Source organism: Scyliorhinus canicula, chromosome 19, assembly GCF_902713615.1.
Source record: "Scyliorhinus canicula chromosome 19, sScyCan1.1, whole genome shotgun sequence".
Taxonomy (NCBI): domain Eukaryota; kingdom Metazoa; phylum Chordata; class Chondrichthyes; order Carcharhiniformes; family Scyliorhinidae; genus Scyliorhinus; species Scyliorhinus canicula.
The window spans coordinates 58,760,301-58,784,810 of NC_052164.1; the positions used below are offsets into that span (position 1 = coordinate 58,760,301).

Here is a 24,510-nt window from a genome sequence, read left to right on the forward strand (position 1 = left end):
TTAAAAGAATAAATTCTATCATTGTTACCAAAACTTTGTGCAGGTGATGAGCCTTTAATTGCTGCCCACTCATTCAAGAGGGTAAAAATCCCAATGTTGTTAAAAGCAGAGCACCAATTAATCATATCAACAATTACAGCATTACAGTGACTGGGTATATTGCAGATTTCTTATCACAACATTTACATTAAAACCGTAATGGCAACTATACATGGACTGACATTGTTTATGGATCTGGATATACTCATTGTAGGGTCACTTTGTCACCCTGATGTCATAATAATGTCTGGAACCCATGTAGTCCCATCCTATAAATCTTGAGGAAGTGCTGGGCAGTTCTGCACCTTGAGGGAGTAACCAGTGTTCACCCTTCTTGGGAGGTGGAGATCATAGGAGTTTGCAATGAATGGACGATAGAAGTCAGCTCACTGAAATAAAAAGGGAAGGAGTCAGGTTGGAGAGTGCACGCTGGTGGATAACAGCAAATCATGAAATGTGTGCTCAAGGAGTAACAAATTACAGATATTATCCTGACCATTCACAGTTTTCGCAATATTTACAACTCAACTGTTTCAATAATCAGTAAAGCGGCAGTGGTTGTGGATTTCGATGCTGGAATAATCTCATTTTATCATGAATCATGGAGCAAGCTAAAACAGATTTCAACAGCAGGCAAATTTTATTGGCTTGTATAGTTTTTGGTCACGCGGCTGGTTTATACTGATGAAGGAGGAAAGCCATTGATATATTGGTGCCATTGTCTGAGAGACCTGGGCTATCCTTCATTGTGATGTTGTCATGAAATATCCATTTCCAACAAAATCCACTTTGGCAGTTCTTGTGATGGGAAAGTGATATTTGCACTCTGGCTTCCTGTGTTTATGTTTTAAAACCTACTTGTGTAGGTTTTAGCCTTTGTCCAATCAACTCCTGTGCTCATTCCCTGACACAGCAACAGAACTCTGGCCAGGATCTTACTGGCACTCTGTGCCTGTGCGGCTTGGGACTGTGTTCGACATCTGAGCCTGTCCAGAGTGGCAATTTTATGCTGGTGGAAAATGAAAAGGTGGCTGCTGTTCCACCATCCAATTAAGAACAGTGGCCACTTCTCTGAGCTCTGCAGCCCGAGCAGTGCCACCAGTAGAGGTTGCTGTAAATGTATTGGGTTTCTGAGCGTCAGGATATTGGAGTTGCTCTGTGTTAGCACATTCCAATAAGCAGAGAACCCAACCCAGTCCAAGCCCATTCCAAGCCAGTCCAACCAGATCCCAATCCAATCCCAACCCAGTCCAACCCAAACCCAATCCAATCCTAACCCAGTCTAACCCAATCCAACCCAATCTAATACAGTTCCAATCTAGTCCCAACCCAGTCCAACCTGGTCCATTCCAATCCCATTCCATTTCCACCCCAGTCCAACCCAATCCAACTCAATCCCAACCCAATCCCAACTCAATCCCAAACCAATCCCAACCCCACCCCAATCCCACCCCAGTCCAACCCAATCCAACTCAATCCCACCCCAATCCCAACTTAATCCCAAACCAATCCCAACCAAATCCCAACTCAATCCCAAACCAATCCCAACATAATCCCAACCCAGTCTCAACCCAATCCCAACCTAATCCCAAATCAATCCCAATTTAAATCTAATTTAATCCCAACCCATTTCCAATGAAATCCCAACCCAATATCAACAATTGAGAGACTGTGCGGAGTGACTACACTGGACAGTTTGGGCTGGAGTGATTGCACTGGCACTGGAGTGATTGCACTGGACAGTTTGGGCTGGAGTGATTGCACTGGCACTGGAGTGATTGCACTGGACAGTTTGGGCTGGAGTGATTGCACTGGCACTGGAGTGATTGCACTGGACAGTTTGGGCTGGAGTGATTGCACTGGCACTGGAGTGATTGCACTGGACAGTTTGGGCTGGAGTGATTGCATTGGCACTGGAGTGATTGCACTGGACAGTTTGGGCTGGAGTGATTGCACTGGCACTGGAGTGATTGCACTGGACAGTTGGGGCTGGAGTGATTGCACTGGCACTGGATTGATTGCACTGGCACTGGATTGATTGCACTGGCACTGGAGTGACTGCACTGAAATTACACTAGAGAGGTTGCACTTGCAAGATTGCACAGGAGAGGATGCATGGGGGAGATTGTGCAGGAGTTACTGCACTGGAGTGATTGCTTTGGAGAGGTTACACTGGAGCGCTTTTTCAAAAATCATTCAGGTGGTGTGGGCATCACAGGCTGGCCTGCATGTATTGCCCATTGCACTGAATGTCTCACTTGGCCATTTCAGAGGAGGATTTTAAGAATCAACTAAATTGCAACTGGTCAGCAAGAAATTTCAGAGCGTGGTGAACTCAGCCCAATGCATTACACAAGCTTGCCACCCTCACGTGGATTCTGTCTATACCTCCCGCTGCCTCAGGAAGGCAGACAGCATTGTTCCCTGACACCCAGGCTTTGCCTTCTTCCAGACCCTTCCATCAGGCAGAAGCTACAGAAGTCTGAAGACCCGCTCATCCAGACATAGGAGCAGCTTCTTCCCCACAGCTACTAGACTCCTCAACAGCTCTCCCTCAGGCTGATCTGTTCCCTTTTAGAACACTATTCACGACGCAAAAGAGAAAATGCTGGAAAATCTGCTGAGATTTTCCAGCATTTTCTCTTTGGTTTTAGATTCCAGCATTAGCAGTAATTTGCTTTTATTTACTATTCACGATGCCCTATGCTGCTCTTGCTCATGTATATGGCACGGGAGAGATGGCATTGGTGTGATGGAATTGGTGTGATGGCACTGGAGAGATGGTACTGGTGTGGTGGCACTGGAGAGATGGCACTGGTGTGATGGCACTGGAGAGATGGCACTGGTGTGATGGCACTGGAGAGATGGCACTGGAGAGATGGCACTGGTGTGGTGGCACTGGAGAGATGGCACTGGTGTGATGGCACTGGAGAGATGGCACTGGTGTGATGGCACTGGAGAGATGGCACTGGAGAGATGGTACTGGTGTGGTGGCACTGGAGAGATGGCACTGGTGTGATGGCACTGGAGAGATGGCACTGGTGTGATGGCACTGGAGAGATGGCACTGGTGTGATGGCACTGGAGAGATGGTACTGGTGTGGTGGCACTGGAGAGATGGCACTGGTGTGATGGCACTGGTGTGATGGCACTGGTGTGATGACACTGGAGAGATGGCACTGGTGTGATGGCACTGGTGTGATGGCACTGGTGTGATGACACTGGTGTGATGACACTGGTGTGATGGCACTGGAGAGATGGCACTGGTGTGATGGCACCGGTGTGATGACACTGGTGTGATGGCACTGGAGTGATGGCACTGGAGAGATGGCACTGGAGAGATGGCACTGGAGTGATGGCACCGGTGTGATGGCACTGGTGTGATGGCACCGGTGTGATGGTACTGGAGAGATGGCACTGGAGAGATGGCACTGGTGTGATGGCACTGGAGTGATGGCACTGGAGAGATGGCACTGGAGTGATGGCACTGGAGAGATTGTGCTGGAGGCATAATATTCCGCCCCCGCCTCAGTATCAAAACAGCTCTTATTGAAGCCACATCTCATTAGACTGTGGCAATTGTAAATTCTCCTTCCTCATTGCCCTGTAGTCTTTGTCATGGTAAACACACCATCCTCCTTCAAAACCTCGCCATCATTGTCCACCTAACTAGGAGTGTTCTCAGGTGATTCCAGTCTTATTATCTAATTTCTGCCAGAGAATCACTTGCAATGACTCCTCGCCCTGCTCCCCCGTTAGCTCTGGGATTCCCCTCAAAGATTTCTCCTTGGTCTCCTCTTAATACCCTATGACATGCTGCCTCTCAGTGATGTCATCATTCCACCAGTTGTGGCCATGTCTTTAGATGCCTATAGCCTTAAGATCTGGTATTCCCTCCCTAAACCTCTCCTTTCTCCATTAGGAAGCTTGTTAAAACATACCTGCTGGACCCAGGTTTTCCTCATCTGCACCAATCTGACCTTACATGGCTTGGTGTCATGTTTCCATTATAAAGCTCTTGTGAAAGGCTTTGTAATATGTTTCTATGTTAAAGGTGCAATGTAAATGCAGGTTATGGTTAACAAGCCAGTGAGAATGGTATGCGTAGCGTCCATTCAAATGGTCAAATCATTAATTTTTTGCACTCAATTCCCATTTCATTTCTCTGTTTGTATAGCTCTGCTCAAAGTTTTAGAAAATTTGTTGCACAAAAAAGAGTTTCTGAATGTTAGGATCTTCCCACCCAAGGTTTATGATGATTCAATTAATAATTTATTGTTGCCATAGCTGATAATCCCATTCTCATTATAAATCTATTGTTTCCAATTGGCAATGCTCCCTCACATTCACTGGAATGTCAGTTAATCATCATCATTACAAAATTCCTGGTGTGCTGTCGTAGCATTTAAATCTAGGTTCAGAATTGGCAGAAATTAACTTCCTCTTTGAGCTATTCTTAAAGAAAGTACTGCAGAGCACGATTTAAAAAATTAAAAGTGTGTATCTAATCACAACGTCTGTGTTCTTTCCAAGACTTGTCATCTGAGTAAGGGCAGAGGTTTTGTTATTCGTTAGGGCATCATGATCAGCACAGGCTTGGAGGGCCGAAGGGCCTGATCCTGTGCTGTACTTTCTCTTTGTTCTTTCATTCAGCGTGAGTTGATTACAGGATTGGTCAGAACAAGTGCTTAAATTCCTCAGTACCACAACAATTTATATTAATCGCACACTCGACTTTGAAGCCTTGTTAATGAATTCTCCCACTTGCTGTTATCTTCTTAAGGAAGTGTTGCCACCCAGTTTCATGCCATTAACGTGAGGTTTAATTGCTGGATATGATGATCATTGCAACATCATGAGCTGTATCATGGAATCCGAGAATTTACAGTGCAGACGGAGCCCATTCGGCCCATCAAGTCTGCACCGGCCCTTGGAAAGAGCGCCCTACGTAAGACCACATCTCCACCCCATCCCCATAATCCAGTAACCCCACCTCACCTTTTGGAAACTAAGGGGCAATTTAGCATGGCCAATACACCTAACGCAGACATTTTTGGACTATGGGAGGAAACTGGAGCAACCAGAGGAAACCCATGCAGACACGGGGAGAAAGTGCAACTCCACACAGACAGCCACATGAGGCTTGAATTGAACCCGGGACCCTGGAGCTGGGACACAGCAGTGCTAACCACTGTGCCACCGTGCCGTATGACGGCAGCAGAACCTGTATTCTCCTCTCCAAACAAGACTATCCTGTGGGTGGGTCGGGTACTGAGCTACAAGGGCCAGGAATTCCAGGACACATTTTCAGGCCCCACTGCCCTGCTGGTCGAGGGACCAACTGTCTCTTTCTCTATAAAAGAATCCCAAGCCGGACATTGAAATATGAAAATTGATACAATTTTCTTGTATAGACTATTCCTTGATAGTTCATTTATTTACAAATTATAGCACTCTGTAAATCCGTCTCTTACCTACTAACTTTCTTGTCTCCCAGCAATCCCCCTTTATATATGCTCAAGATACTTGGGAACACAGAACTTAGGATCAGGAGGAGGCCATTCAGCCCTTCAAACCTGCTTCACCAATGGTCTGACTGTGGTCTCAACTGCTTGAAGATAAAGTTCAGATGCCAAATATTCGACTGGTGAAGTCATCGCAGCGAAACAATCATCGACAACAAATCGATTTTGATGGACCAAGTTCAGGCTCCCAGACTTCTGAAGACAACCGGTAACCTTAATCTAAATTGGAAACTATTTAAGCAACAATTTCAGCTTTATCTTGAAGCTAACGATTTAAATACTGCTTCAGAAGCTCGACAAATCGTTTTGCTTCTGTCCTGAGCAGGACAGCAAGCTATTGAAATTTACAACTCATTTATTTTTGCTGCAGGCGAAAATAAAACTAAAACTAAATTTAAACAGATAATCGCTAAATTCGATGATCACTGCAGAATGCAGACAAACAAAATATTAGAGCGATTTAGATTTCATGAGCGAGTGCAAAAGATTGGAGAATCTGTTAATAACTTCATAACTGATCTAAAACTCCTAGCTCAGACCTCTAATTACGCTGATCTGCATGACTCTCTAGTGAGAGATCAAATCGTCTATGGTACAACAGATGCATCTTTACGAGAACATGGAACATAGAACAGCACAATGCAGGCCTTTCAGCCCACGATGTTGTGCCGACCATTTATCCTAATCTAAGATCAACGTAGCCTACACCCCTTCAATTTACTGCTGCCCATGTGTCTGTCTAAGAGTCGCTTAAATGTCCCTAATGACTCTGACTCCACCACCTCCGCTGCAGTGCATTCCACACTTCCACCACTCTCTGTGCAAATAACCTACCTCTGACATCTCCAGTATACCTTCCTCCAATCACCTTAAAATTATGTCCCCTCGTGACAGCCAATTCCACCCTGGGGAAAAGTCTCTGGCTATCCACTCTATCAATGCCTCTCATTACCTTGAACACCTCTATCAAGTCACCTTAAGCCTTCTTCGCTCCAGTGAGAAAAGCCTTAGCTCCCTCAACCTTTCTTCATAAGACATACCCTCCAGTCCAGGCAGCATCCTGGTAAATCTCTTCTGTACCTTTTCCAAAGCATCCACATCCTTCCTATAATGAGGTGACCAGAACTGGACAGATTATTCCAAGTGTGGTCTAACTAGAGTTTTATAATGCTGCAGCAAAACCCCGCGGCTCTTAAACTCAATCCCCCTGTTAATGAAAGCCAACACACCATACGTTATGCGTACGGCTTACCAAATTTACCGTGGAAACAGATCATCATCCTCTTATTAACATTATACACAAGAATCTTAATGATTCTAATCAGGCAGCACGATAGCACAAGTGGATAGCACTGTGGCTTCACAGCTCCAGGGTCCCAGGTTTGATTCCCGCTGGGTCACTGTCTGTGTGGAGTCTGCACGTTCTCCCTGTGTCTGCGTGGGTTTCCTCCGGGTTTTCCGGTTCCCTCCCACAGTCCAAAGACGTGCAGGTTAGGTAGATTGGCCACACTAAATTGCCCTTAGTGACCAAAAAAAGATTAGGAGGGGTTATTGAGTTACGAGGATAGGGTGGAAGTGAGGGCGCTTAAGTGGGTCGGTGCAGACTCGATGGGCCAAAAGGCCTCCTTCTGCACCGTATGTTCTATGTTCTATGTGACACCTAGACTGCAACGGCTCATGGTGAAACTGTGAAGATATGATTTTAACCTTATCTACACTCCAGGTAAAGAGTTAATCATAGCTGACACTCTGTCAAGATCGATTGACACAGACATTACACAAACAGAATCAATCAATGATATTGATGCTCATCTACAACTGTTCAGAGAATCACTTCCCGCGTCCGATCACAAACTTCAACAGATGTGTGATGAGACACAGAAAGATGCCACTTTGAGCAGAATGGATGGCTAAAAGGTCACTGTCAACAATAACAGAGTATAGAGTCCGAACTGATGATATTAGATGGTATTCTACTATGACATGACATTATCGCCATTCCTGAGAGTCTAAAGTCAGAAATGCGAAGCAAACTTCATGAAGGACATCTCGGCATTGGGAAGTACAAATGAAGAGTGAGGCAAGCTATATACTGGCTGGGTATTAATCAAGATATCACAGACATAATAATGTCATATTCTACTTGCCAAAAACACCAAAATCAGCAGTGTAAAGAGAAATTGCAGCAGAATGACATTCCCACGTCACCATGGGTGAAAGTAGGTATCGACCTTTTTCATTCGTATGGCAAAGATTACATTTTAGGCATTGACTATTATTCGAACTTTCCAGAAGTCGTGAAACTGACTGATCTCACGTCCACAGCTGTACTTAAAGCATGCAAAGAAGTCTTTGCAAGTCATGGAATACTGCAAACCATAATGTCTGATAATGGTCCGTGTTTTACCAGCTGGGAATGGATGGAATTCGCAACGACGTGCAATTTCTGTCATATCACTTCAAGCCCTAATTTCCCGCAACCTAATGGAAAGGTTGAAATAGGTCAAACAATTATCAAAAATTATCAAACAATTATTAAGAAAGCCTAGAGACTCACAATCTGACTTCTACTTAGCTTTGTCATCTTACCGATCATCACCATTGACTTCAGGATTATCACCGGCACAAATGTTGTTTAATAGAAACATTAGGGCAACATTACCTCAAGTGCATATTACTGATCCAGACCGACACGATATTGTACAAAAACAGAAAGAGTACAATGATCAACATGCCAAGAATCTGAAAGCTCTTGAAGTAGATGACACTGTTCGCATCAGACTTCCTGATGGAGGTTGGTCAGACACTGCTCGAGTTCTCAGGCAGGTATCACATAGACCATATCTGATAGAAACATCAGATGATGTACTCATAAGAAGAAATCGTCATGATCTTCTATAAGTTAAGGTTCACGCATCAGTTTTTCCTGATCTTCATTTACATCAATCTGTCTCAAGACATGTTCAACAACAACATTCGATTCTACCAGAGAGCAGGAACATAAAAACTTCTGCCTCACCGTTAAAATTGAGAAGATCCACAAGAGGTAGACTCAAACTGAATAGACTCAATCTATGAACTTAATCTAACAACTCGGCTAGACAAAAAGTATTTTTTGTCCCCGCTTGGTCACTGTCTGTGCGGAGTCTGCACATTCTCCCTGTGTCTGCGTGGGTTTCCTCCGGGTGCTCCGGTTCCCTCCCACAGTCCAAAGATGTGCAGGTTAGGTGAATTGGCCAGGCTAAATTGCCCTCAGGGTCCAAATTGCTCTTAGTGTTAGGTGGGGTTACTGGGTTATGGGGATATGGTGGAGGTATGTGCTTGGGTAGGGTGCTCTTTCCAAGAGCCGGTGCAGACTCGATGGGCCGAATGGCCTCCTTCTGCACTGTAAATTCTATGAAATTCTATGAAATCCGAGTCCTGGTTAACTGCGCCCTGTGCACCACCCTTAGCTGAGTTAGCCTCAGCCCCAAGCTTGATGAGGTGGAATTTACCCTGTTCAGTGCTTCAATCCAGAGTCCTTCCCCTATCTCCATGCCCCTTTCCCTCCCCCATCTTTCTCGCACCTCATCCAATGGGGGTATCTGGGAGAACATTGTGGTCTCCTTGCAGAAGATGTCTCACATCTGCAAGTACCGGCGCTCATTCCCTGTTGGGAGCTGGAGCTTCTCTGTTACCTCCAGGGTTGCCACTCTACCGTACATGTACATCTTACCTCTGTCCTCTCTCCACATTTTGAAGAGGACGTCTATTTTCGACGAGATATGGTTCCTGCAGATGGGGGCTGCTACAGACATGTCACCCAATTTGTCTGAGCTGGTTCCAGGTCCTTAATGTGGCTCTGACCACTGAGCTACTTGGCTACTGGGTTGGGGGGAATGGGAGTGAGGGGTGGCCAGCGCCTAGAGAGACGACCCAGTACCTCATCCACCTACACCAATTTTGCCTCTGGCTCTCTCAGCCATCTCTGCACCCTCTCTGTGTTCACTGCCCAGTGATAGAACAGGAGGTTCGACAGAGCCAAGCCCCCATGTGGCGTTCTCTTTGTAGGATGGTTTTCCATATCTTAAGATTCTTTCTCACCCAGATGGAGGACAAGACAATTTATCCACCCTGGTGAAGAAGGATTTGGGGTGAAGATTGGGAGTGATTTGAATAAGAAGAGGAACCTTGGCAGCATGTCCATTTTTATCATCTGCAGTCTTCCCGCCAGGGAGCTTGGGAGTTAGTCCGATCTCCGCAGGTCCCTCTTCACCTCCACCACCAGACTGGCAAGATTCCACTTATGAAGATGTGTCCAGCCAGCCCCAGGTACCTGAACTTGCAGTTTGACTGGCAGCGTTCCCAAGCAGTTCGCCATGGGAGCACCGTACAGTAGTTTCACCACAAGGTGAACACTGGTCCAAACCCAAAACATTCCAGTACCTCCATGAGGCATCTCCATTCTACCTGATCGAAGGCTTTCTCAGCGTCCAGGGAGATGATCACTTCTGGTGCCCCCTCTCGGGTGGGGTCACAATCACATTCAGCAGGCGTTTGATGTCCACCATTAGATGTCTGCCCTTGACAAACCCCGTCTAATCTTCCACGATTACTTCTCGCAAACGGTTCTTGTGTCACCGCGCCAGAACTTTGCCAGAACTTTGGTGTTTAGGAGTGAGATGGGCCTAAATGGCTGCACTCCATTGGATCCAAGTCTTTTTTGGGGCTGCTGCAAACTTCTTATAGAAGTCCACAAGGTACCTCCCCTGACTAGATGGAATTAATGAATTCCATGATCTCTACCAGTCCGATCAATGCTTCCAGTCTCTTTCCCTTTCCTCTCCCACGATTGATATGTCCAGCCCGTCGAGGAACTGTTTAATCTTTGAGTCGGCCTCCAGGGGCTCGGAGGTGTGCAGTCCCCAGTAAATGACAAAGCCTCTGTTGATCTTGTCTGGAGCTGTGACCACCCTACCGCTCCTGTCCCTTACCTGTGCAATCTCTCTGACTCTCTGACTACGGATTTCTGACTATGTCTTCTCTGCCTTGCACTTTTCCCCTTACTTCCTTTTGTTTCTGTCCCTGTTTTACTACCTTCCAACTTCCAGCATTGGTTCCCATCCCCCTGCCACATTAGTTTAAACCCTCCCCAACAGCTCTAGAAAACACCCCCCCTAGGACATCGGTTCCAGTCCTGCCCAAGTGCAGACCGTCCGGTTTGTACTGGTCCCACCTCCCCCAGAACCGGTCCCAATGCCCCAGGAATTTGAATCCCTCCCTCTTGCACCATCTCTCAAGCCACGCATTCATCCTATCTATCCTGACATTCCTACTCTGACTAGCTCGTGGCACTGGTAGCAATCCTGAGATTACTACCTTTGAGGTCCTACTTTTTAGTTTAACTCCTAACTCCCTGAATTCCGCTTGGAGGACCTCATCCCGTTTTTTACCTATATCGTTGGTGCCTATGTGCACCACGACAGCTGGCTGTTCACCCTCCCCCCCCCAGAATGTCCTGCAGCCGCTCCGAGACATCCTTGACCCTTGCACCAGGGAGGCAACATACCATCCTGGAGTCTCGATTGCGTCCACAGAACCGCCTGTCTATTCCCCTTACGATCGAGTCCCCTATCACTATAGCCCTGCCATTTTTCTTCCTGCCCTGCTGTGCAGCAGAGCCAGCCACGGTGCCATGAACCTGGCTGCTGCTACCTTCCCCTGGTGAGCCATCTCCCTCAACAGTATCCAAAGCGGTATATCTGTTTTGCAGGAAGATGACCGCAGGGGACACCTGCACTGCCTTCCTACTCTTGCTCTTTCTTTTGGTCACCCATTTTCTATCTCCCTCAGTAACCTTCACCTGCGGTGTGACCAACTCGCTAAACGTGCTATCCACGACCTCCTCAGCATCGCGGATGCTCCAAAGTGAGTCCATCCGCAGCTCCAGAGCCGTCAAGCGGTCTAACAAGAGCTGCAACTGAACACACTTCTTGCACGTGAAGGAGCCAGGGACAGTGGACGTGTCCCTGAGCTCCCACATCGCACACGAGGAGCATGACACGGGTCTGGGATCTCCTGCCATGTCTTAAACCCTTGGTAAACTTAAACAACTAGAATTTCAAAATAAAAAAGAAATGAAAAGAAAAAGAGAGACTACTTACCAGTCACTTACCAGGGTTAAAAAGCACCTCCTCACACTCTGCACCGAATTACCTCACTGCACCAAATTACCAAGTTTAAATCTCCCACTCTGTATATCTCACTCCGGATGTGTCTCCTGGAAAAGTGCTCGCTTACTGTGTGCGCTCTCTGTCTGTCTTTTATACAGACCTCAGCTAACCGATGACTCAAAAAAAACCTTAACTTCAAAGAGAATAATACAATGTGCCCCTAAACAGGCCTCAACAGGCCTCAGGTGATTGACAGATAACTGCCTCTCAGCAATTAGGGTGGGGGCAGCTTCAACCAATCAGACACTAAGCTCCACACTGCACTTTTAACTGAAAAACAGCAGAATTAGATTTTCCACTTACCTTTGCTGATTTACCTCACTGCACCAAATTACCAAGTTTAAATCTCCCACTCTGTATGTCTCACTCCGGATGTGTCTCCTGGAAAAGTGCTCGCTTACTGTGTGCGCTCTCTGTCTGTCTTTTATACAGACCTCAGCTAACCGATGACTCAAAAAAAACCTTAACTTCAAAGAGAATAGTAAGAAGTCTTACAACACCAGGTTAAAGTCCAACAGGTTTGTTTCAAACACGAGCTTTCGGAGCACGGCTCCTTCTTCAGGTGAATGGAAAGGCTTGTTCCAGAAATGTTTATATAGACACAGTCAGAGATGCCCCGGAATGCGAGCACCTGCAGGCAATCAAATCATCAAAGATGCAGAGAGAGAGGTAACTCCAGGTTATTTTTGATCTGTAGTCCTTTCGGGATCTTGTCTGCTTTTTTGCATCTTTGTAGAAACTGAATGTCAGTGTCTATATGCGCGATCTTCCTGGAGATCCTCTCCTGGATTTAACCTGGAGTTACCTCTCTCTCTGCATCTTTGATGATTTGATTGCCTGCAGGTGCTCGCATTCCGGGGCATCTCTGACTGTCCCATTGGGCAGACGCAGCATGGGTTCGTAAAAGGCAGGTCATGCCTAACTAATTTAGTGGAATTTTTTGAGGACATTACCAGTGCAGTAGATAACGGGGAGCCGATGGATGTGGTATATCTGGATTTCCAGAAAGCCTTTGACAAGGTGCCACACAAAAGGTTGCTGCATAAGATAAAGATGCATGGCATTAAGGGTAAAGTAGTAGCATGGATAGAGGATTGGTTAATTAATAGAAAGCAAAGAGTTGGGATAAATGGGTGTTTCTCTGGTTGGCAATCAGTAGCTAGTGGTGTCCCTCAGGGATCCGTGTTGGGCCCACAATTGTTCAGAATTTACATTGATGATTTGGAGTTGGGGACCAAGGGCAATGTGTCCAAGTTTGCAGATGACACTAAGATGAGTGGTAAAGCGAAAAGTGCAGAGGATACTGGAAGTCTGCAGAGGGATTTGGATAGGTTAAGTGAATGGGCTCGGGTCTGGCAGATGGAATACAATGTTGACAAATGTGAGGTTATCCATTTTGGTAGGAATAACAGCAAACGGGATTATTATTTAAACGATAAAATATTAAAGCATGCCGCTGTTCAGAGAGACTTGGGTGTGCTAGTGCATGAGTCACAGAAAGTTGGTTTACAAGTGCAACAGGTGATTAAGAAGGCAAATGGAATTTTGTCCTTCATTGCTAGAGGGATGGAGTTTAATACTAGGGAGGTTATGTTGCAATTGTATAAGGTGTTAGTGCGGCCACACCTGGAGTATTGTGTTCAGTTTTGGTCTCCTTACTTGAGAAAGGACGTACTGGCGCTGGAGGGTGTGCAGAGGAGATTCACTAGGTTAATCCCAGAGCTGAAGGGGTTGGATTATGAGGAGAGGTTGAGTAGACTGGGACTGTACTCATTGGAATTTAGAAGGATGAGGGGGGATCTTATAGAAACATTTAAAATTATGAAGGGAATAGATAGGATAGATGCGGGCAGGTTGTTTCCACTGGCGGGTGACAGCAGAACTAGGGGGCATAGCCTCAAAATAAGGGGAAGTAGATTTAGGACTGAGTTTAGGAGGAACTTCTTCACCCAAAGGGTTGTGAATCTATGGAATTCCTTGCCCAGTGAAGCAGTTGAGGCTCCTTCATTGCATGTTTTTAAGGTAAAGATAGATAGTTTTTTGAAGAATAAAGGGATTAAGGGTTATGGTGTTCGGGCCGGAAAGTGGAGCTGAGTCCACAAAAGATCAGCCATGATCTAATTGAATGGCGGAGCAGGCTCGAGGGGCCAGATGGCCTACTCCTGCTCCTAGTTCTTATGTTCTTATGTTCTCCTGTGCAATCTCTCCTCAGCTGATGTGCCATTAGCCGGTAACCTTGTGTCCATGCTTTCCCAGTGGAGAGCAGGTCAAATTCCATTGTGTGGCTTTTTGCTCTTTGACAGCAGCTCCAAGGTTGGGGTATGTTTGACAATTTCTGCAGTATCAGGTGAAGTTAACAAATCGAACTCTGTTCATAGTTTCCTTTTGAACAACAGTATTGCCAATGAACTCTGCCACTAACATGGCATGTAACATGTACAGTGTTCCAGTGAGCTATTAGAAATTTGTTTATTCTTTTTGATAATGATTCCTAATCCTTCGATGCTTTGATGGAATGCACAAAAAGTTCGACCAGTCCATTCATTGCTGGCTGATACAGATTGGTGGGTGGTTAAAGTAACTCCCCTATTTAAAAATAGTGTTGGAGAGAAAACAGGGAATTATAGACCAGTAAACCTGACGTCGGTAGTGGGGAAAATTCTAGAATTCATTATCAAAGATTTAACAGCAGAGCATTTAGAAAATAGTGGCAGGATCAGACAGAGTCAGCATGGGATCTATGGAGGGGAAGTCATGCTTGACAAATCTACTGGAATTCTTCGAGGATGTAACTAGTAGAGTAGATGCGTGTGGCTGAGGGTCCTGATGATATTCCCACTGCAGTAATGGTGACATGTGTTCCAGACTTGCTGCATTGCTTGGCAATCTATTTCAGTACTGTTATAGCACCGGACAACAAAGAAAATTGCTCAAATATGTCCTGTACACGAAGAACAGACAAATTCAAATTGGCAAATTCCCGTTCCTTCGGTTTTACTCTCAATAATCAGCAAAGTAAAGGAAGGCATTGCCAATAGCGCTGTCAGACGGTAATTGCTCAGCAATAACCTGCTTAGTGATGCTCAGGTTGGGCTCCGCCCGGACCACTCAACTCCTGACCTCATTACAGCCTTACTACAAACATGGGAAAAAAACCTTGGACGGGATTCTCTGTAGCCCAACGCCAAAATTGAGATCGGTGATCATTTGGAGAATGACTCCCAGCGCCGGAATCGGGCTTGGCGCTGGTTTGATGCCAGTTCGCAATGCACCTCCCCATCCAAATCGGCGTCATCTGGACGTGCACTGTGCACAGAGTCGCAATGCGTTGCCGCATTGTCAGCCGGCCCACCCACGATGCTCCACCCCGGATGGGCCAGGTTCCCGACAGCGCAGGCCATGTGTGGTCCCAGTGGTCAGGAACCTGGCATGCCAGCTGCGGACAGTGTCCAGCGACGCCACACTCGTCCAGGATCCATGCCACTGGCCAGTGGGCTGCTGCAAGGGCTGGCGGGAGTGGTGGGGGGTGGCCAGGAGGCGGGCTGTGGGATCAGGGTGGGCAGGATCACTTCCTGTGAAGTTTCTTTCTGGAAACTCCTGTCTACACTCCGGGCAGGAGTTTCTCTCCTTCTTTTCCATGTTTTCCGGCGCGACTGGCTTCAGCATGCACATGCGCAGCCCGGGACCTGCCGATTCTCCGGCCGTTTTCCGCACGATCCACAGGTGTTCCATGCAGCTGGTGCTAGCCCCTCAGCAGTACCGGAATCGGTGAGGTGTTTACGCCGGTTTTCCCGTCGTGAATCACCCGCGGATTCTCCGTTGGCGTGGGCACTTAGCCTCAGGAACAGAGAATTCTGCCCCTTAAATCAAGAGGTGATAGTAAATGACTTTCAAGGGAGCATTTGACCGAGTATGGCATCAAGGAGCCCTAGTAAAACAGGAGTCGATGGTAATCGGGGGAGGGGGAACTGGAACAAAGAAAGATTTTGCTGTGATTGTTGGAAGTCAATTATCTCAACCCCAAGTTATTCCTGCAGGAGTTCCTCAGGGTAGTTTCATAGGCCCAACCATCTTCAGCTGCTTCACCAATGACCTCTATCATCAGGTCAGTGAGGATATTTGCTGATGATTGCATAATGTTCAGCATCAGATACTGAAAATGTCCACATGTCCATAAACAGAAAAACCTGGAAAACATTCAAGCGCAACACAACTGCCAGGCAATGGCCATCTCCAACAGAGAGAATCTAACCACCACCCCTTGACATTCAATGGCATTACCTTCACTGAATCCCCCACCATCAACATTCTGAGGGTTACCACTGACCAGAAACTGAACTGGACTAGCCATATAAGTACTATGGCTACAAGCATATGTCAGAGGATGTAGTTTCTACACGATGTAACTCCTTTCCTGACTCCCCACCATCTGTGAGATACAAGTCAGGAGTGTGAAAGAAGGTGATGGAATATTCTCCTGTTGTCTGGATGAGTGCAACTCTACCAACACTCAAGAGATTTGACACCATCCAGGACAAAGCAGCCCACTTGATCAGCATATCTTTCCACCAACTTAAGCATCTACTCACTCCCCCGGCAACTCACAGTAGCAGCCTTGTATACCATCCGCAAGATGCATTGCAGCAACTCACCAAGCCTAATCCGACAGCACCTTCTGAACCCATGACCATTATCACCAGGAAGGTCAAGGCCAGCAGATAACTGGGTAAACCACAACCTGAAAGTTCCCCTCCAAGTCACTCACCATCCTGACTTGGAAATATATCGCTGTTCCTCCACTGTCGTAGTTGAAAATCCTGGAACTCTCTTCCTTGAACAAATGAGTGCGGACGTCCACATAGGAAGATAAAAACATAGAAGATAGGAGCAGGAGGAGGCCATTCGGCCCTTCAAGCCCGCTCCGCCATTCATTATGCTTGGCTGACCATCCAACTCAATAGCCTAATCCTGCTTTCCCCCCATATCCTTTGATCCCCTTTACCCGAGGCACTACATCTAACTGCTTCTAGAAAACATAATATGTTTTGGCCTTGACTACTTCTTCTGGTAATGAATTCCACAGGCTCACCACTCTCTGGGTGAAGGAATTTCTCCTCGTCTCTGTCCTAAATTGTCTACCCCATATCCTCAAACTGTGACCCTGGTTCTGGACACATCGATCATCGCGAACATCCTTCTTGCATCTACCCTGCTAGAATTTTATAGGTTTCTTTGCGATCCCCTTCATTCTTCTGAACTCCTGCGAATAAAATCCTTACGATTCAATCTCTCCTCATACACAGTCCCACCATCTTAGGAATCAGTCTGGTAAACCTTTGGTGCACTCCCTCTTGAGCAAGAACATCCTTCCTCAGATAAGGGGTCCAAAACTGATGTGGAAGTCCAGGTATGGCCTCACCAAGGCCCTGTGTAATTGCAGCAAGACATCCCTGCTCCTGTACTTGAATCTCCTCTCTATGAAGGCCAACAAACATTTGCCTTCTCTACTGCCTGCAGTACCTGAATGCTTACCTTCCATGATTGGTGTATGACGGCAACATCACAGCCCATGAATAAGTAATAAAAAAATGTCAAAGGATTGATCAGAAATGAAAAAGCTATCAGTCCGAAACTGTTGAGAAGCAAGATCCACTAAAAACACAGACTACGTCAAAATAATATACAATATTTTATTCATGTTCCCCTTATAAACATAGCATCAGATCCCAGCTCCCATTAAATTAACGTCGATATTTACACAGAGCTGCTGGAGTGAACAGCAGTCTGGCTGTACATTGCATTCTTGGGTCTGCATCACAAACTGCAGCAATGTCCCACTGGCACAGTGAAGGATAAAAGAGTTTATTTTTGCCGGATCCATTTTCTCAGGAAGGGCATGTTTCCTGCTCCTCTGCTGATTTGGCCTCTTTCTCTTTGGCTTCGATTTCCTCTGTCGTGGGGATAGAGTTTTTCTTTGGCCTTCCTTTGGGCTTTGTCGGAGCATCATATCCTCCCTTCAGTACCTGCATTAAATAAATGGGTTTAAATACGGATGCCAACATCTGAGCAATCTGCGGCTGACAGCAGTGATTGAGAGGAGGTTACTTAAACACACCGCGGCCTAGAAATTTGATTGAAACCGGGAATGAGCAGGAAGAACACTGCACTGTTGGTATTGACTCAGGCAGCAAGAGATAGTCCTGCTGACATTTCTAATAATGCAGTGGAACAACCAGTACATTGATGATCTCCATGATGACTCTTGGACGGATGGCGTATTCTGGCTGCAGGCAACATGTGAGTATTTGTGTTGAAGGAACAAAGGAATCAACAATTTCCAACACTACCTTGGAGGAACCGAGGCTGTGCAGAGCAGGACACAGTATTCCAGGAATTTACTCCACCAGCAGTGGAAAACTATTTTATGTCAATTCCAAGAGCACTGCACACAGGACATGACTCAAGACATGTAACAATCTAACCCGACATGTAAAGATAAGAAGACGTCTCTTTACTACTCACAAATGTACCTCTTACAGCCTCATTAATAATCCCATTGACAGCACTCAAGACTTCCCATCCATCCTTCACTTCTGCTTCTAGATTCATGGCACACATTCATTACACCTCCTTCTCCTCAAATCCACATGTTACTATTACATCCCTCTCTTATTCTGTCTTATCTAGGGACTAACACCTATCCGACTAGAATAGCCACACATTCTCCCAACCCTACTCAATAACACACTATTCATGCAGAGAAGGCCAAATACAAATTCAGGCAACAGACTGCCAACAGACGTGGAAGATCTTCCCCTGCACACCCTCATGAAGAGGACATGCTGGTCACCCTGGGCAGGGGCAGAGGGACAGTCATGGTCATTTAAGGGGGCACTGAGCAAGCTTTCTTCACATATAATCCTCACTTGTCCCTGAACCCACCAGCTCAGCATGATGAAGCTTTCAACACCTACGTCTTGCCCTCTGTTCTCCCTTCGTACCACAATGTAACCTTTGTCCTTCTCTTTCAGCAGCTGCAGAATTGAAAAAGTAAAAAAGAGGAGCAAAGCGTGAAGAGAGACTGGCAGCTAACAGGAAAGTGAATCCAGAAGTCTTTGAAAGGCAGTGGGACAGATTAGGGACAAAAGTAGGAATTTATGTACGCACAGAGACAGCAGAGCTGAGGTATTAAATTTGCAATTGTCTTTATCAAGGAAGAAGTTGCTACACAGGTCATGATTAAAGAGGAGGAAATTCAAACACTTTAGGAGTTTAATATCGGCATTGGATAGGCTCTTTGTACGTAAAGTTGACCAGGTGTATTGTATTGCAGATATTTGGGGCATTAAGGCACAACCTGGGTTAGTGCATGTGTGACTGCTGCAGTCATGATTCAAAGTAAACTCTAGCTTGAAAGGCAAGTATATTTTGGGAGCCAGGGTGCAATTAAGCCATCATAAAACATTTGGGCTAATGGAGTTTTGTTGGAGTAAAGGGATTCCCTATGGGGTTAATTAGATTTCAGTTTGGTAAGATGATGTTGTTGCTCGGTGGAGCTAAGGCATCAGGCATTTTGCAGAATGTAGTTCAGTTGTGAGCTGGATGAAGCTGTGACCAGAAGTTTGTTCTCACTGCAATTCAGTTAAATAGATTGACAGTCTTTAAAGTAGTGCAAACTTGTCTGAGAACAAGTACAGCTGAAACAAGCTGAGAAACAGCTTGTGAAGAAATACAGCCAGCGTTTCTGCATGAGTCTGACAGGAGTCAGGTCTTGTCTTTAACACCATTGCAAGAGATCTTCCTTTTTCAACAAACATTTCTGTAAAGCCTGTATTCCTGAGTGCTAATGGATTAATAGTGGATTGAGAGCCGAGGGTGTAAAGATAAGTCCAAAATCTGCACACTAGCCAACTTAAGCTAGAAACAACAATTTGGGACAAAATGAATAGTCACTTGCGTTAATGCAGGTTAATTAAGGACGGTGGATTTGTTAAGGACAAATTGTGTTTAACTGTACTTCTGGAGATTTTTGAAGAGGGAACAGAGAGGATTGATTAGGGTAATGCTGTTGATGTGGTCCACATGGACGTCCAAAGGGCATTTGATAAATTGTCACTCACAGACTTGTGAGCAAAGTTATAGCCCATGGGATAAAATGGACAGTAGCCACATGGATACAAAATTGACTGAGAGACAGGATATTGAGAGCAGTGAATGGGTGTGTTTCAGGCTGGATGAACGGTTGTAGTGGAATTCCCAGGTGTCAGTATTGGGACTCTTGCTTTCCTGATTAAAGACCTAGACCATGGTGTACGGGGCACATTTTCAAAATTTGTAAATGATACACAACTTGGAAGCGTTGTGAGGAGGATAAAGTAGAACTTCAAAAGGACATCGGAAAGTTGGTAGATGAAATTTAATACAGAGAAATGTGAAGTGATTAATCTTGGTGGGTAAAATGCACACAGACAATATAACAAACAATTTTTAAGGGGGGTAGAGAAGCAGGTGTATGTGTGTATAATTGATTGAGGGTAGCAGAAGAGGCTGAGAGAATGATTCTTAAAACATACAGCGGCACAATTTAGTGGCCTTGTCACACCCGGCTTGGGACGTGGCCATTGAATCTCGCTGGAGGCCTCTCGCCTAGTCAAAAAGTCTTGCGAGATTCAACCAAACCTCCAGATCACGATCTGGATCTTACTCTCATTGGGCAAGATCCAGATCGGCATATTTAACTGAGCGTTCGCCAGATTCTCCTGGCGCCCGGGATCTAACGGTTGCGCCTGGGAGACCGCTGGCAGTGCCACATGGGCACCTTGGCACTGCCATGCTAGCATCCAGGTTGCACTGCCATGGTGCCAGGCTGATACTGCCAGGGTACCAAGATGGCACCAGCAGTGCCAGGGCACCACCCTGCCAAAAGGGCATGCAGCTGTGACCCTCCAATCCCCTGGGGGACCCCCATGAGAGCCATTCCGTCTGGTCCCCGTTGATAGGGACCAGGACAAAACGGCACCCGCTTGGGGCCTCTGAGGCGAAGGGGTTGAATCTCAAAGCCACAGGTACCTCAGGAATCTGCACATTAGAGTAAGACTTATTGCCTCTCTCGAATATGCAAACTGGCTAAAAAGTGATCTTGCCTATTCAGTGCAATCTCGCGAAGCGTTGGTAGATCCCGGGAGCAGGGTCTCCTGGCTTTCCTCATTCACGCTGCGCGAGCTGGTTTTCGGGCGCAGCATGACTGGAGGATCGCTCCCTATGTGTCTGTCGCAGCCATGCTATTAAAAGAATTTAGGTTACAGTATACAGATTATGGGTGGAATTCTCCAATCTTCCAATCACGTGTTTCTCAGCGGCGCACCGTTCGCTGGTGGTGGGATTCTCTCTTCCCATTGCTTGTCAATGAGATTTCCCACTGAAGCCTCACCATGCCACCATGCTAGCCACAGTGCCACCATGCTAGCCACTTTGCCACCATGCTAGCCACTGTGCTACCGTGCTAGCCACTGTGCTACCGTGCTGACCTTGTGCTACCGTGCTGCCACTGTGCTACTGTGCTGCCCTTGGACAGATTGGAGAAAGGGTGTTTTTCAATGAGAAATGAAGGCTGAAAGGAGATTTGATAAAGATTTGTAAGATCCTGAAGAGGGGTCTGGACAGAGTCGGCAGTGAGAAACTGTTCTTGTTGGTGAGTGAATCAAGAACCAGAGGGGACACCAGAAGTTTAAGGTAATTAGCAAAAGAAGCAATAGTGACATGAGGAAAAATGTTTTCACTCAGAGAGTTTGCTGGAGGCAATATCAATCCAGGCATTTAAAAGGGAATTGGATTATTATCTGAAAGGAAGAATGTGCGAGTTACGGGGAGAAGTGGAACGGGAAGAATTGCTTCTCAGAGAGCCAGTGATCAGCTGAACAGCCTCCGTCTATGCTGAAACCAAAAGAGAAAATGCTGGAAAATCTCTGCAGGTCTGGCAGCATCTGTAGGAAGAGAAAAAAAGCTAACGTTTCTAGTCCAGATGACCCTTTGTCAAAACTCCTCCTGTGCTGTAACTACTCTGTGATTCCGAGTCTGTGGAGATCCCTCGATCACTTTAGGAACGGGAGACTGAACAGGAGACCAGCTTTTCTGAAGATAAAGCATCACTGAATCTCACCATCACATGCGCGCGGCTCAGAGACTGTGACCATCAGGGATCTGGGCCTCGTGTGTCGTCAGGATAAGGGAATAATAATAATGCATTTCCCTGAGGGAGGATATTTGAGGTGGCAGCATGTCACAGGGAAAGTTCATACGAAGAGGTCCATGGGGGGTCTAAAAGCAGACTTTGAGGGTGCGGGAACTTGATAAAAGCTGATGGAAAACAATAGGTGAACTGGTCAGTCTGTCAGTTCCACTTCACTGGAATATTCTCTACTCACACAGAGCTCTCGGAGGTCTAAGGCACAATCCCAGGAGATCAGGAGATGAAACACATTTCCTTTCTTGGGTAAATCAGGTCTGGCCTTGCATCACCCACTCCACCAATGTCCTTATTCATGCCACTTAGCCAGCTGAGCAAGACTGGTTAGTCCACCCTGCGAGCCTGCAATCTGTAGCCACGTAATGGAGGCTGCCCACCACAGCCATGGGGTCCTCAATGAAATCAACAACTTCCCACCTCTTAATCTGTAGACATTAAGGAAACATTTCATGGGAGATACTAGTTTAGAGCAAGGGTCATACAAGGAAGACACACAAGGACTTGTACAAGGATTGATTGTGACATTTGTGTGAATGCATTTAATTTTTGTTCTGGATTTGAAAATGAAATGAAATGAAAATCGCTTATTGTCACAAGTAGGCTTCAAATGAAGTTACGGTGAAAAGCCCCAAGTCGCCACTTTCGGCACCTGTTTGGGGAGGCTGGTACGGGAATTGAACCGTGCTGCCTTGGGCTGCTTTCAAAGCCAGCGATTTAGCCCTGTGTTAAATCTGTTTAACTTTGTCATAGAAACCCTACAGTGCAGAAGGAGGCCACTCGGCCCATCAAGTGTGCACCGATCCTCCGAAAGAGCAGGCCCACTCCCCTGTCCTATCCCCGCAACCCCGTAACCCAGCTAATCTGCATATCTTTGAACACTAAGGGGCAATTTAGCATGGCCAATCCACCTGACTCGCACATCTTTGGACTGTGGGAGGAAACCGGAGCACCCGGAGGAAACCCACGCACACAGGGGGAGGACGTGCAGACTCCACACAGACAGTGATCCATGGTGGGAATGGAACCCGGGTCCCACAGTTCAAAGATGTGCAAGTTAGGCGGACTGGTCATGCTAAATTGCCTCTTAATGTCCTGGTTAGGTGGGGTTATGGGAATGGGGCGGGGTGGGGTGGTAGGGCTCAGTAGGGTGCTCTTTCAAAAGGTTGGTACAGGCTCAATAGAACAAAATTAATTCTTCTGCATTGTAGGAATTCTGGGCGGGATTCTCCAACCCTGCGCCAGGTCAGAGAATTGCCGGGGGGGGGGGGGGGGGGGGGGGGGGGGGATCACGGAGCCGCTCTAACATCGGTCCGCCGATTCTCCAGCGACCGGAGAATTGGCGCCAATGGCGTCGGCAGCGTGGCGCCGGTCAGGAGCTGCACCAGTGATTCTCCCCGCGCGATGTGCTGAGTGGCTTGGCCCGCGATCAAGGTCAAACAAACGGCGGGCGGGCGGGATTATCCCAGTGGGGGCCCATGTTCCTCCGCGTTGGGCCCCTGAAGATTTTGCCATGTTGTGTCGGGGCCGGAGCGGAAACGGGAACCCGCATGCATGCGCGAACTCACGCCAACCGTGGTGCACATGCGCGAACTCGCGCCGGCTGTGCTGATGCCCGTATCGGCAGCTGGAGCTCTATGAGGCTTTCCAGCCTCCTGGGCGGCGCAGGTTCGCTGGTCCTAGGGGCCAAATGACACCGTCGTAAAACGCTCCGCCGTTTACGACGCCGTGACCATTTAGCCCGAGGATCGGAGAATCCCGCCATCTATGTTTTTATTTTAAAGGGGTATGGGAATAGTGGGTGTAAAAGGCATTGAAGTGGGCTGAATGGCCTCCCCTTATTCCTATGTTCCTACCAAATGTAGAGAAACTGACCACCTAGCCGAACGTGAATCTGCTACAGCCACACTTCCCGAACAGCATATGGTTCACTTGTTTACTTCCTCAGATGCTCATCTAGTTTCCCCTTAAATGCACCAAAATCATTCTCATCAGCTACTCTCTGCGATAACATTACATACATAGAACATACAGTGCCAAAGGAGGCCATTCGGCCCATCGAGTCTGCACCGACACACTTGAGCCCTCAGTTCCAATCTATCCCCGTAACCCAATAACCCCTCAGAACCCTTTTTGGTCACAAAGAGCAATTTATCATGGCCAATCCAACTAACCTGCACATCTTTGGACTGTGGGAGGAAACCGGAGCACCCGGAAGAAACCCACGCACACACGGGGAGAACGTGCAGACACAGACAGTGACCCAGCAGGGAATCGAACCTGGGATCTTGGCGCTGTGAAGCCACAGTGACAGTAATGTCCACTTGTGCTACCGTGCTGCCCTGAACATGTTTCCATCATTCCCTGAGTAAGGGGGTTGCTCCTATATTCAATGTTGAATTTATTAGTGACTGTTATATTATGCCCCTTGTTTTGGAAGCAACTTTTCTCCATTTACAGTATCAAATCACTTTAGTAATCTTGTAAGACAG

General features: G+C 46.7%; 1 protein-coding gene across 5 annotated transcripts in view; it reads right to left on the minus strand.

Annotated features, from left to right (window-relative positions):
- Window positions 1-236: 236 nt before the first annotated feature.
- The window catches only part of barx2 (BARX homeobox 2), a 94,662-nt gene continuing 70,388 nt past the window's right edge, over window positions 237-24,510 (minus strand). Inside the window, exon 4 of one of the 5 annotated variants that reach the window (XM_038779743.1) lies at window positions 237-428. In XM_038779743.1, the coding sequence (XP_038635671.1) occupies window positions 421-428 (8 nt within the window). In that variant the 3' untranslated portion in view covers window positions 237-420. Of the gene's footprint in view, window positions 429-17,445; window positions 17,799-18,724; window positions 18,810-24,510 lie in introns of those variants that run through there. The other 4 variants (XM_038779742.1, XM_038779739.1, XM_038779741.1 and 1 more) reach the window with 4 other exon arrangements.